Source organism: Misgurnus anguillicaudatus, chromosome 18 (genome assembly GCF_027580225.2).
Source record: "Misgurnus anguillicaudatus chromosome 18, ASM2758022v2, whole genome shotgun sequence".
NCBI classification, from domain to species: domain Eukaryota; kingdom Metazoa; phylum Chordata; class Actinopteri; order Cypriniformes; family Cobitidae; genus Misgurnus; species Misgurnus anguillicaudatus.
The window spans coordinates 2,355,358-2,367,814 of NC_073354.2; the positions used below are offsets into that span (position 1 = coordinate 2,355,358).

The 12,457-nt window shown below is 36.7% G+C and overlaps 2 protein-coding genes across 9 annotated transcripts in view; both read left to right on the forward strand.

Annotated features, from left to right (window-relative positions):
- Window positions 1-2,462, forward strand: part of lama4 (laminin, alpha 4) — a 79,250-nt gene extending 76,788 nt beyond the window's left edge. The window contains exons 48-49 of the mRNA XM_073855510.1: window positions 337-456; window positions 1,884-2,462. Of these exons, the coding sequence (XP_073711611.1) occupies window positions 337-456; window positions 1,884-2,029 (266 nt within the window). The 3' untranslated portion in view covers window positions 2,030-2,462. The remainder of the gene's footprint in view (window positions 1-336; window positions 457-1,883) is intronic.
- A 1,548-nt stretch (window positions 2,463-4,010) lies between these two features.
- The window catches only part of tube1 (tubulin, epsilon 1), a 29,096-nt gene continuing 20,649 nt past the window's right edge, over window positions 4,011-12,457 (forward strand). For 2 of the 8 annotated variants that reach the window (XR_012358532.1, XR_012358533.1), the window contains exons 1-8: window positions 4,020-4,453; window positions 4,635-4,708; window positions 4,810-4,862; window positions 4,956-5,010; window positions 5,150-5,265; window positions 7,545-7,666; window positions 7,760-7,947; window positions 11,057-11,229. Coding sequence is in view for 3 of the 8 variants with exons in the window: in XM_073855512.1 (XP_073711613.1) it covers window positions 4,429-4,453; window positions 4,635-4,708; window positions 4,810-4,862; window positions 4,956-5,010; window positions 5,150-5,265; window positions 7,545-7,666; window positions 7,760-7,947; window positions 11,057-11,229 (806 nt within the window). In the remaining 5 variants the exon portion in view is untranslated. Of the gene's footprint in view, window positions 4,454-4,634; window positions 4,709-4,809; window positions 4,863-4,955; window positions 5,011-5,149; window positions 5,266-7,544; window positions 7,667-7,759; window positions 7,948-11,056; window positions 11,230-12,457 lie in introns of all 8 variants that reach the window. The other 6 variants (XR_012358530.1, XR_012358529.1, XM_073855513.1 and 3 more) reach the window with 5 other exon arrangements.

The window sequence follows — 12,457 nt, forward strand, 5'->3', positions numbered from 1 at the left end:
AATTATCCAAAAGACATATTTGGGTAGTTTAAGTAGTTTTTACAAACATACCTTACAGTAAAACAATACTGGTGTACATCTCGAGACAAAACAGTGGCACTGATATATGTTAAGATATATCAGTGCAAGATGTATTTTAATTAAGGCAGTTCTAAAAATGCATTTTAGTCTGGGACTAGTATAAGCCCTGTCCTGGAAATCACTGCATTCAGAACCATTGAACAATAAGCAATTCCTAAAATGTTTATTTAAATTATGTACATTCTGCTTTTCAAACTTGACTTGACTACATTCTTAGTGCACTATAGTTTTATGCTATTATGTTGTGCTTTCCAGTGATAAAAGATGCTAACGTTGTGCAACTGGACGTGGACTCAGAAGTGAATCACGTTGTCGTCCCTTTCAGTGAAACACCACAGAACACTAGTTCTTCAGTTTTTATTGGAGGAGCTCCAGGTCAGTCACCACCAGCCTCACACACACACACGAGTTGTAAAAATAATCCAATAAGATGTTCTTATTTATGTTTAGTTTACCCTGGTTACAGTAAAGTCTGTCATTTCTCCACCACCATCTGAGCTATTGACCGATATAAAGTGAATAGCGTGTTTATGGGTCGAACAATGGCAAGTACAAGAATAGACACCTTGTATTTGTTAACCCAAATAGGAATAGGAACCCAAAAATACAAAATTTGCCATAATTTACTTTTCATTATACCATTCCAGAAAATGTTTTAAAGACTGCCTGATCTGTTTATGACTGGTTTGGAATGGCATGAGTAAAATTTGACAGTTACATTTTTGGTAGTCTCAGCCTCAGACGTCACGCCCACAAACTGTTGGCTGAACGTCTGATGTTTTTCGTACACTTTTCTGGAAACCCTGTGAAAATGTTAAAGTCGTCTTTGATTGGTTGGAAAAAAACGGATTTCCAGGAGACGCGAGTGTCGCGATTAGTTTCAGTCCCTGGAAAACAAAGCTCTGACGTTCCATTGAGGAAGAGAATCAGTCGTGTTCACGTGGATAATAATGAGCAGTTATCATGATCAGCTAAACATTGGATTCTCAAAAATATGCATAGTTCGCGGCATCGACTCTCTAAAAGGCGTCCAAGAGTTTTCTTTAAGGCAGTTAGTGGAGTTTAAAAGTTTGGTTCTCCTGAATTGCTGGTATGTGTTAAAAAGTGGAGAGATATGCTTCAAACAGACGTTTAACGGGAGCGTCTCATTGGTGTGGCTGTTGATGAAGTGCTCAACGTTGTCCTGTGGTGAGTAATGTTGTTTATTTAGATACTATTTGGTTGCGGCTGGTTATTCCAATAACTGACTTGTTGCCAGCCGGCTCGTTATTGTGGGGAGTCCGAAACGTGACGCTAGATGAAACAAACTGTGATTGGTTGTTTGACATGTCGGTCAAACAGCTCGTGGGCGGGCTTTGTCCAGAAAAAGCAGCGAAAAACACCAGACCTTCAGTATTGAAGGTCTGGCTACGCGAGACTACATTTTTGGTTAACAATAAACAAATGAAGAGCTTAGATGCTAAACCCTCCAAGTGCAACTGACATGTTCTCTTGAGCCGTTTTTATCAGACTCTTAATGGATTCTGTGAACAAACTGGTATTTCTGAATGGCCTGAGACCGGGATTAAGCAGATTTGAAGCGAAAGTATTAATAAATGTTTAACACATGCAGAGATCACATTTGATGGAGGTGGTGTTTAGCGGGTTTTGCATCTAAGCTCCTCGTATATATATTTTTTCGCTGTAGGCTGGTTTACTGTGTATCTGGAAATTAGATAATATGCAGTGACATTCACTGGTTTATCTGAAAACTTGTTAAAATGTATTTATTTATTTATTAATTTATGCTTTTTTTGCTCCAGAATCTATGCTGCCTCACAACCTTCTCAGCAAGAGAGGCTACGCAGGCTGCATAAGAAACCTGTCTGTAAATGAGTCTCCTGTCAGCTTCAGTAAAGCAGCCCTGGTCAGTGGCGCAGTAGGTGTGGGCACTTGCCCTAAAGCCTGAGTGACTTCTTCTCTGGGTAACTGGGGGAAAAAGTGTTTTAATAAAGAATGAATCTGTAATGTCTTTCTACCATGCCTCCTCGGCACCACTTAAAGCTTTTTTATCCCAATGCAGCATTTATTTACTATGTACTCTGAACCTGAGCACTGCATCACTATGTTCACTTGACAACAGAATATCTTAAATTAAGGTCAAGAGCTAATATAAAGGTCCAGTTTAACCAAAGATGTAGACTTTCAAACAAAATTGTAACTACAAAATATTAACCAAGCCAATTAGAGTGCGAGAAAAGAAAAAAAAGGTCTACTGTATATTGTCAGGAATTTGTCTAACATATATTAGCCAAATAAGTTTCTTCACTTTTCACTCCTTAATCTAAAAACCTGATTTCTGTTCGATTGTATCTACAATTAATAAAACTGATGATTTCTAATCAGAGTTGTGTTTATTGCCAAGTACTGTGGGTTTAAAGATTTTTTACAAGGAATTTTTATGGTGTATTGGCTCTTAACAATAACAGTAAAATAAAAAAATCTTGGAATATAAATAAAGCTATGAGCACAAATCTACAAAAATCTACATTTAATATAATACAAAAAGAGACATTTACTGTACATTAGTGGAGATGATTGAACTTTAAATATATTTCTGATTATTGATAAAAAATGCATTTTGTTAAAAATTAAAACAAATCACGTTAAAGAATAGAATTAAGAAAAATAAAAAATCTAATGAAGTTGTATTTACTATGCATTTAATTGATTAAAACATATTTATTGTATGAAATGGTTTGTTATAGTTACACATTTAATGTGTAAGTGTAAAGAAAACACTGTTTTATTTCAGGAGAATAAACTGGTAAGGGCAGACGATGAGAAAAAACAACATCATGGGACCAACATGACTGAATTTAAAGCAAAGAGCTAAACAAAGCCACAAGAGAGAATTATTAGGGTCCAAGCAGGTTCAGAAAAATTGGGAACAGTGTCTCAATTGATCAATTTTTAAGAACAAATCTTGTGGATAATGTGGACACAGCTATATGTGGTTGTAATGCTTGCAAATAACACTGACAAGCACTTTGTGCTTGGACCCCTTAAAATTTTTACAAATACAATAGAGTTTCAGCCCTGTATCAGACCTGTTTCTGTAAAGGCCTGGGACACACTAAATGATTTTCAAATCTTAAGTAATTTAAAATCAATGTGAGAGCACAGAAATAAGAGTTTCATCTGATTTTTAACATTGAATTCACAAAGTAAGCAGTTTGACCAGACCACAAGACCACATACTGCCGACTGTAGTTACAGTGACACAAGATCTGACAGACTTGCTCGATCAAATGTAACTAAAGAAGAATGTTCTTCTTGCATGTTCTTTTGCATGACACATTACAAAGACATTCCTCTTTCTCAATACTCATTTTCATATGTTTGTGGCTGACTGTCAGGTTTAAGCTATGAAAATGTGACATCTGGTTTGTGAAGTTTGCTCGCCATTGGCTATTGTGTGTATCAAACAGGCTCCATGTGATCAGAAGTAAAATAATTGTCAAGAAACCACACAACAAGTCTCGATTCAGGCCAAGGGGTGCAAATTAGGCCCTAAATCAGGCTTAAAATCTTCAAGTGTGTGGCCAGCCTATGGCAGCAAATGACATGCCATATTCTTTTGAAGAGACATGAGGTTATGAGGACATCTAGTGGCCATCTGATACATTGACATCCAGAGTCACGTGTGTATGTTTTATTAGTGAAAGTTAGTCAAATAAAGTTGTGTGTAATGGAGCAGCAGCTCGTGTTCTTTTGTCTGTCTCCTAAAGGCCGATTTCACTTCATAGTGTGGATTATAAATTTGCCACTAAAACGGTAGTTAAAAGATTAGAAACTAGACTCTCCCTCAAAAGAACTAGAACTACGTTTGGGCACCATAGACACTTAAAACCTAAACGAGACATTGGTTGCTATTTTGTATTTCAGCGGCGCCGCCATATTGGTCCGGACAGGAGTGTCCCATAAACACATGGAATTGAATAGGGAAGCTGCGCTTGTTGTGGATGAAAAACACAATATAACATCTACATTTCTCAACCGATCTCAACAGCAGCTCCCCAATGCACTTCTATGTGTTTGTTGCAGCACTTTTGACCGGACCAATGTGGAGGCACCGTTGACATCGCGGCACCAAAACCTTTAATATCCCGTCTAGGTTTTTTTATTTCTATGCTGAGCACTTTCGTACGTCATCAACTAGCGACATCTAAATTCAACTGGCGGCGCGAAGCCACCATCAGCGCCTACTATTTCTATGACAACGGCTAAAACACAGGCAAGAACTCCACATTAGGAGACACCAAAGGTGTAATTACTTTAATTTTTCGAATGTTGTGAATTATAAAGATGACACAGTCCATAGTAGTTCAAGGTAAGTTTATTATTGTCATAATAACTAAAGCTACAGTTTTTGGCTAATGTTGCTGTGCACTCATTTCAGACCCGTGCAAATAGTCCTAGATATATTCAAACAAACCATGGTTTTCATTTCTCCATGCACTTTTTTAAATGTCTCTTTCTACCTCATGTCGATGTTTTGTGGTTTAACACAGTTGGTCAGTGCGGGAATCAGGTGGGCTGCCGCTTCTGGGACCTTGCGCTAAGAGAACACGCGCACGTCAATCAAGTAAAGTCTTGCACTTGTTAACATCGAAGCACTGTCCAAATACCGTGTTTGGCAGTTTTCATTAATACAGTTACCAAGTCTCACTGTGTTTGTTTCTGCAGAAAGGAGTTTATGATGAGGCACTCAGCAGCTTCTTTAGAAACGATGATTCAAGGTAATCTGTCGATCTTCTCTTTTTAGTTTGTCCACATGTCCTCTTATCCTCGCTTATCCATGTGAGAATTGAGTATGTGTGGTGTTTTTGTAGGAGAGCTGGTGGAGCTAACTATACAGGGGGCAGAATCATCGCTCTAAAGGCCAGGGTGAGCATCTTGCTGTGTGATGTACATAGGAGTTTGGAGGCAAAACTGTATCAAAATGAAAAATGTGGATGGAAACATATTTAAATATTAGTTTTAATTCAACTTGTTGATGTCCATGTATCAATGTGTGTATCTGCAGGCTGTTTTAGTAGACATGGAGGAGGGAGTCCTGGGAGAGATTTTGCAGGGGCCGTTGCGTCAGCTTTTCAGCAGCACACAGCTTATCAGTGATGTCTCTGGTTCAGGGAATAACTGGTAAGAGTTAAACTCTGCATGGTGTTTGTCATGTTAGCATCTACATACTTACTTTACAGTCTTACTAAGGGATTTTCGTTTTCAAAAATGATCTTTTGTGGTGGTAGACAAACGTGTTCACACACACACACTAGCTGTGTCCCAATTCGAAGGCTGCGACCTAAGGACGCAGCGTCAGAAGGCAAGCACTCAGTCTTTGAAGGTCGCAACCTCTGAAGTCCACAAAGAGAACTGAAATTAGATGGTCTAGCCTTCGGAGGACCCATAAGTTGTGTCACCTGCTGCACGCGGCCACCACGCCTGTCTTTAGGGACATAGCGGAGATGTTTCTGACTTCTTTATTATTAATTTTATTTGAGAAAATATGACACGTTCATGTAGATTAAACAAATCAATAGTATATCAAAATAATCAGCCTTAGAAATATACACAACATAACATACACAGAATAATATTAATACAAAACATAACGCACACCGCAAGGAGATGACATAAGATTTACGATTCCTGGATGAAAACACTTGCCTTTGATCAAAGACACTGAGAGCTTATGTTATTTAAATTAAATTATTATTGATTCAGTTGAAAACTCTCAAACAGCTTTGCAACCAGAAGCTTTAGCTTACCTAAAACTAAGAAAAGTACTAGATAGGCTTCCTGAAATTAATGAAAGGAGTACAGATGTATTTCATTATTAGTTCTGCAATACTGTATATGTACAGTATGTCCAAGTGCAAAAGTACACTTCCATAATATACTTAAAGTGCTCTATTTTTACTAATTTCTTGTCAAATCTTCTTTAGTTCTTTAATACATGAAAATGAACTAAAATATGCTAAAATGTATTTTTTTTATTTAGGTATCACTTGTAGTAAATTTGAACCCATCTTTGTATGAAAGTTTACTACAAGTGGTATACATTTTGTAATACTACAGAGATAGTATGTAAACAGCACATTTCAGTTCATATTCATGGCATCTCAAAATAGCACAAATAAGTACACTTAAATGTTCTGAAGTACTAAAGAAGTTTTGGTATATTAAGTACAAAACTAGTGTGTGAAAATAGAGCACGTTAAAGAAATAGTTCACCTAAAAAATTTTTACTCTCATGTTGTTTCAAATCTGTACACATTTCTTTGTTCTGAAGAACACGAAGGAAGATATTTTGGGAAATGTTTGTAACCAAATCGATCATGAGCCCAATTCACTTCCATTGTGGAAAAAATAATACTATAGAAATGAATGGGGCTCATTAACGGTTTGTTTACAAAAAAATAGTTAAAAACTTAAGAATTAGGTTGGGCAGATGGGGACATCTGCAAATACCTGAGTGGCCCCAGATGTAATCAGAATAATGGTGCATTCACACCAATCGCGGTAGAGGCGGCAAAACCACGTTATTTACGCGAAGTTGGACGTGTGAACATTTGAGTTCATTCGCGTGTGAAATTGTACTCATTTGAGACATTCACGTGAAAATTCACGTCATAGGAGGGGCTTCTGCGACTCCGCTGAGACTCCGCTCGCTTCCTGTTATCACTACAGCAAGGTCCTGATTGGTTAATGCGGCGCGGAAATCTGCCGAAGTTCAGATTTTTCAACGCCATTCCCGCCGCAGGATGCCTAATCGCGTCTTTGCATTGACTTAACATGTAAATCACTCATGCTTACCGCCTCTACCCCGTCTGGGGTGAACCTTGCATAACAGATGTAATCTCACTCCAAACTTTTGGTAAAACTTGAGAGCCCTGCTATATTTATGAATTAATTTTCTCTGATGCAAAAAGCTAGTATATGCATTTATGACATTTAGACTGGATGTTTGTAATGTTTCCTCAATAAACAAGCTACAATTAGTTAAAAAAAATGCAGCTGCCAGAATTCTTACAAGATCCAGAAAATATAATCATATGACTCCAGTTTTATAATCTCCACACTGGTTATCTAATAAGTTCCATATTGATTGAAGTGCCGCTACTTAAAAGGCTTTAAACAGTTAAATAGCGTGTATTTAAAAGGATAGTTTATAGAAAAATGAAAATTGTGTCATAATTTACCCCACCCTCAAGTTTTTTAGACCGATTAGGAACCGGATTAGGCGCACAATTTCCTTCAATAGTATTATCTTTTTACTACTATGAAAGTCAAAGGTGCCCATATCTGCTTACACATAAATGTGGTTTGAATCAAATGCTAAACAATAATTAGTTCCTTCTCAGATTGAAGCTGAACAAATTATTAATATTTCAAAATATTATTTCGAATTTGACCTTTAGGGCAGTGGGGCACCATACATATGGCTCAACCTACAGAGAGCAGATTGTGGATCAAGTCCGCAGGGCAGCAGAACAGTGTGATTGCCTTCAGTGTTTCTTTCTCATTCACTCCATGGGAGGAGGTGAGTTCTTGTTGTGCATGCAAATGATCACAGTCATGTTGTTGACTTTCATTCTGGCTGCTATCTAAGAGTACTGTATATTTGTGTGTTTAGGAACAGGTTCAGGTTTAGGGACATTTGTGTTGAAGCTTCTTGAAGAGGAGTTCCCAGAGGTCTATAGGATAGTGACTTCTGTCTACCCGACAGCAGAAGATGATGTGATCACCTCTCCTTACAACAGCGTGCTGGCCATGAAAGAGCTGACAGAGCACGCAGACTGTGTCCTGCCTGTTGATAACCAAGTATGTAATTTACAAGGGAGATGAACAATAAATGAGTCCAAGTTAACTTTATTCCATGTGAAAATTTAACACAGTTGGTATTAATAGTTGATCAATGATCAAAACTGTTTTATTCTGTCTTGCACTGCAGTAAGATACAACCCAGTCTCATAAAAGAAGACAAACAAAACCTTCAATATATCTTAAAGCTATTTTAAACAGTTTAGTACAGTTTTTGAAAACATTTAAAAAAGCCATACCCTACGTCCGAAATCGCATACTGTGAAAGTACGTACTGAATTAGAGTACTTACTCATTGACAAATAAAACAGTAATTTCTATATACAAAGGGGAGAATTAAGGTAAAACTAAAACCAATGAACAGGATTTATACATGTACTTTTTCTTTTGTTTAGGTGTTTCTTTATTTTTTGTCCACACCTGAGTGCCTACATAGGATTGGGTAACTTCTGTACCAAACCCACTTAGGCCAGTGGCCAATGTTTGGTCTTTTTAACTCTTTAAAATCTGTACATAGTTTGCCATTGACTGGTTGACACTGAAGAAGACGTATGGGCATTAAAACGTTAGTCATTCTGTATTTATAATAATAATAATTAAAATCCATTAAAACATTGTGTGGTCCAGTCCTGTTCCTTGGTTTTAGTTTTAACCTGGTTCTCCCCTTTTTGGATTTCTTTGTCCTATTCCGTAAGCACCAACTAGGCTGAAGGGCAAGTGATTCCTTTATAGTACTTTCTATATAGTATGAATATTGGTAATTAGGGCTGGGCAGTATGACAGTATATTCTGTTATAGTGTTTTAGCAATCGAAAAAAACTGTAACATAAATAATATACATTATTAATAATACTAAGAATAATATACAACATAAAATAATATACAACATAAATAATACTAAAAAGAGCTTAAACCTTTATGGGCTCTTATTAAATTTTAACAATTTAAAGGTGCAGTGTGTAATTTTTAGAAGGATCTCTTGACAGAAATGCAAAATAATATTCATAACTATATTATCAGAGGTGTTTAAAGACCTTTCATAATGAACCATTATGTGTTTATTACCTTAGAACGAGACCTTTTTATTTACATACACCAAGGGTCACCTTACATGGAAGTCGCCATTTTGTGCCACCATTTTTCTACAAAAGCCCTTAACGGACATTTTTTTTTACTAAGTTGTCCCCGATGATGACATGTTTGTCCAGTGGTGGCTACCGTAGCTTCTCTGTGTGTTTCAAAAGCGAGGGGTGAGCAGTGGACTAAGCCATTGGTTGCAATTCGCAACCTCACCACTAGATGCCGCTAAAATCTACACACTGCACCTTTAAGTGCCCTATTACTTCCTTTCCTTTGACCAAGCACAAAAAATCTAAATATTCAGGTGAAAGGGCTTATGGGTATTCCTCACAGTGTTTTGTACTAATAGTTGTATACGATTTTGTGGGTTAATAATTTAAGTATAAACATTAAATAAGATGTTTAATAGAGCCCGACCGATATGCATTTTTTGGGGCCGATCCCGATACAGATATTAGGGAGTAAAAAAGACCGATAACGATATATCGGCCGATATTCTTTATGTGCATATTATAGTACAGTACACATATACTACAGTATATTATACTACAATAGGCTACTGTACATATAATACACTATATACATTAACAGAATATACTATATATAAATACTTTTTTGCAATGATCACACCACAAATGTGGTGATCAAACACTTAAAATGACGTGACAAAGATATGTAATATAGGCAGGTGGGTTTTACAAGTTAACAATAAACTTTATTATCCAAAATGATTCTGATATAAGTGCACAAAACAGTAAACTTGACTTATTATAAATAACTTTAAAACACTAACAAAACAAAATACATATAACTTAAATCATTGTCAGTTTTGATGAGAATAATGTTATATTGGGCTTATTTTAAAAAATGGAAACTTATAAAGTCATTGTTTATTAGCTTTACATTAAGTTATGTACTTCACAAAATAATTAGAAACTTACCGTTTAGACGACAATGCTTGACCTACTGACCACATACTGATGTAGACTTATGTTTAATGTACTGCACAACTTTTTTATAACACGAACCCACAGTGTTCTGCCGGGACTTTAAACTTTTATAAAACTAAAGCGTCTGCTCTCCGCCTCTTTTATTTAGCGAGGGTGTAAAGTTGCGCGAGCTTATTTAATCAATTGCTTTGAAATGAGCATGTTTTGTAACAGCACAAGCAGCTGTACTCGGACAGACTGCGCGTCAGTTTATAAGCGTCCTTTCTCCGCCTCGCGTTATTTCTCCCGCTTGCGTTTTAAACAACTCGCAAGTGGACAAAAGAGACGGATTAAAAACACCAAAACTAAACGGGAATGTGTCTCTTTCGCCCACTTATAATCCAATCGACCAAAGCGCGTCTTAATACCAGGTGTAAAATGTTGTGAAGAAACCGCGTGACTGCCGCCACCTGAACTGAGAGACTGACTGAAGTGAATGGGCGGGGGATTGGCTGGTGTCACTACAGTGAGTGACCTGGGTCGCCATTAGCAACCAATAGGGCGCACTCTGCTGGGCAAACAAGTACTTGCATCTTTCAAAAGCATTTAATGTTTTCTGTAAGGAACGTTCATATCGGCTTCATATCTGCGGCTTATACGCCGATACAGATATATCTGCGACATGCTCATATCGGCCGATAAAATCGGCAAAACGATAAATCGGTCGGGCTCTAATGTTTAATTTATGGGTCCAAAATGCAAAATTTTAGGTAGTGGTCGGTCATAAGTGTTTAGATAGCATAAGGGCTTTTACAGTGTACCATTGTTCCTCGCACAAAGGTTAAAAACATCTGGAATAAACTTCTGTACTTTTATGGTACTTCTATGATGTTTTTAGTTGTGATGACTGGAAAGCGGTGACTTCATTGTGGATCAAAAAGTTGCCTATTTAAAAAAGTATCTTTTTGCATGTCTTTTGGTAAAATATATGCAATTTCGAGTAAAATGTATGTATTTAATTACCTGGAAACATGGAATTTAATAATTTCAAGGTGTGTGGATTCTGTATTAATTATTTCGGTTTTAACTGTCTTTTGTAGTCACTGGTGGATATTGTTGGTAAGATACAGCATATGTCCTATACTGGTAAACCAGGCTGTGTCATCAAGAAGAACTCTACCATTATTTCTGGACAGGGAGGAGTGGTAAAAGTCGAGAAGCCTTTTGATGCCATGAACAACATTGTAGCCAACCTTCTTCTAAATATTACCAGGTACTAAATGTAATGTTCAAACAGTTGAGACCTGCTTTTTATAAATAAAGGTATTTGAATAAAGTGAAAATAGTAAGAATAGACTCATAATTCTTGTTATAAACACAAGAAAAAAAGTTGACATTACAAGAATATAATTGTGATATTTGCAAATAAAGTAAAAATTATGAAAATAGGTAAGTATCAATATGAGATTAAAATATTTTAAGAAAAGTCGTAATTTTGGCATTAATGCATATGGAGTGATTTTAAAAAGCAGATCTGTGTAGCACTTACCAAAATGTAAGATTTCCTTGTTCACATTATTCCTAACACACTGATGTCAAAAGTTCATTCTCGTATTACTTACAACTTCCTCGGGCCCTGTTTCACAGACAAGACTTAGATTAAATCAGGATCAGGCCATAGTTAAATTAGGTCTTATACATAGGTTTTATTAAAAAAAACATTACTAGTAGTGTACATTTTTAGATAAAGCAATGGCATTTTTATAATACAGCTCAAACATGCATTTTAGTCCAGGACTAAATCCTTGTCCTTGTCTGTGAAACCGATCTTCAGAATATTAAGACTTTATTGGGCGGTTTCCCGGACAGGGATTAGACTAGTCCTAGACTTAAACACTTTTTAGAGCTCTCCAAACTGAAAACAACTTTCACTTACAGATCTTAAAATACATCAGGGCCCTTTGTTTTACTTCAAGATGCACACAGGTAATGTTTTTAGTAAGGCATGTTGTTTAAAACTAGTTATATTTCCTAATTAAACTAAGGCCTAGTCCTGGATTAAGCTAATCCTGGTCCGGGAAACCGCCCCTAAAGGTGCAGTGTGTAAATTTTAGTGGTGAAGTGCTGGTGAATTGCAACCAACGACTCAGTCCACTGCTTACCCCTCATTTTTAATCACATAGAGAAGCTACGGTAGCCGCCACTGGACAAACATGTCATTGGAGACAACTTGGTAAAAAAAGTTTGTCCATTAAGGGCTTCTGTAGAAATATGGCGGCACAAAATGGCGACTTCCATGTAAGGGGACCCTCTGTATATGTCGATAAAATTGTCTCATTCTAAGGTAATAAACACATAACGGTTCATTATGAAAGGTCTTTATACACCCCTGATAATATAGCTTTGTATATTATTTTGCATTTCTGTAAAGAGATCCTTCTAAAAATTACACACTGCACCTTTAATCTTGTATTGCTACTTCATTTGGTCATTTTTACTTT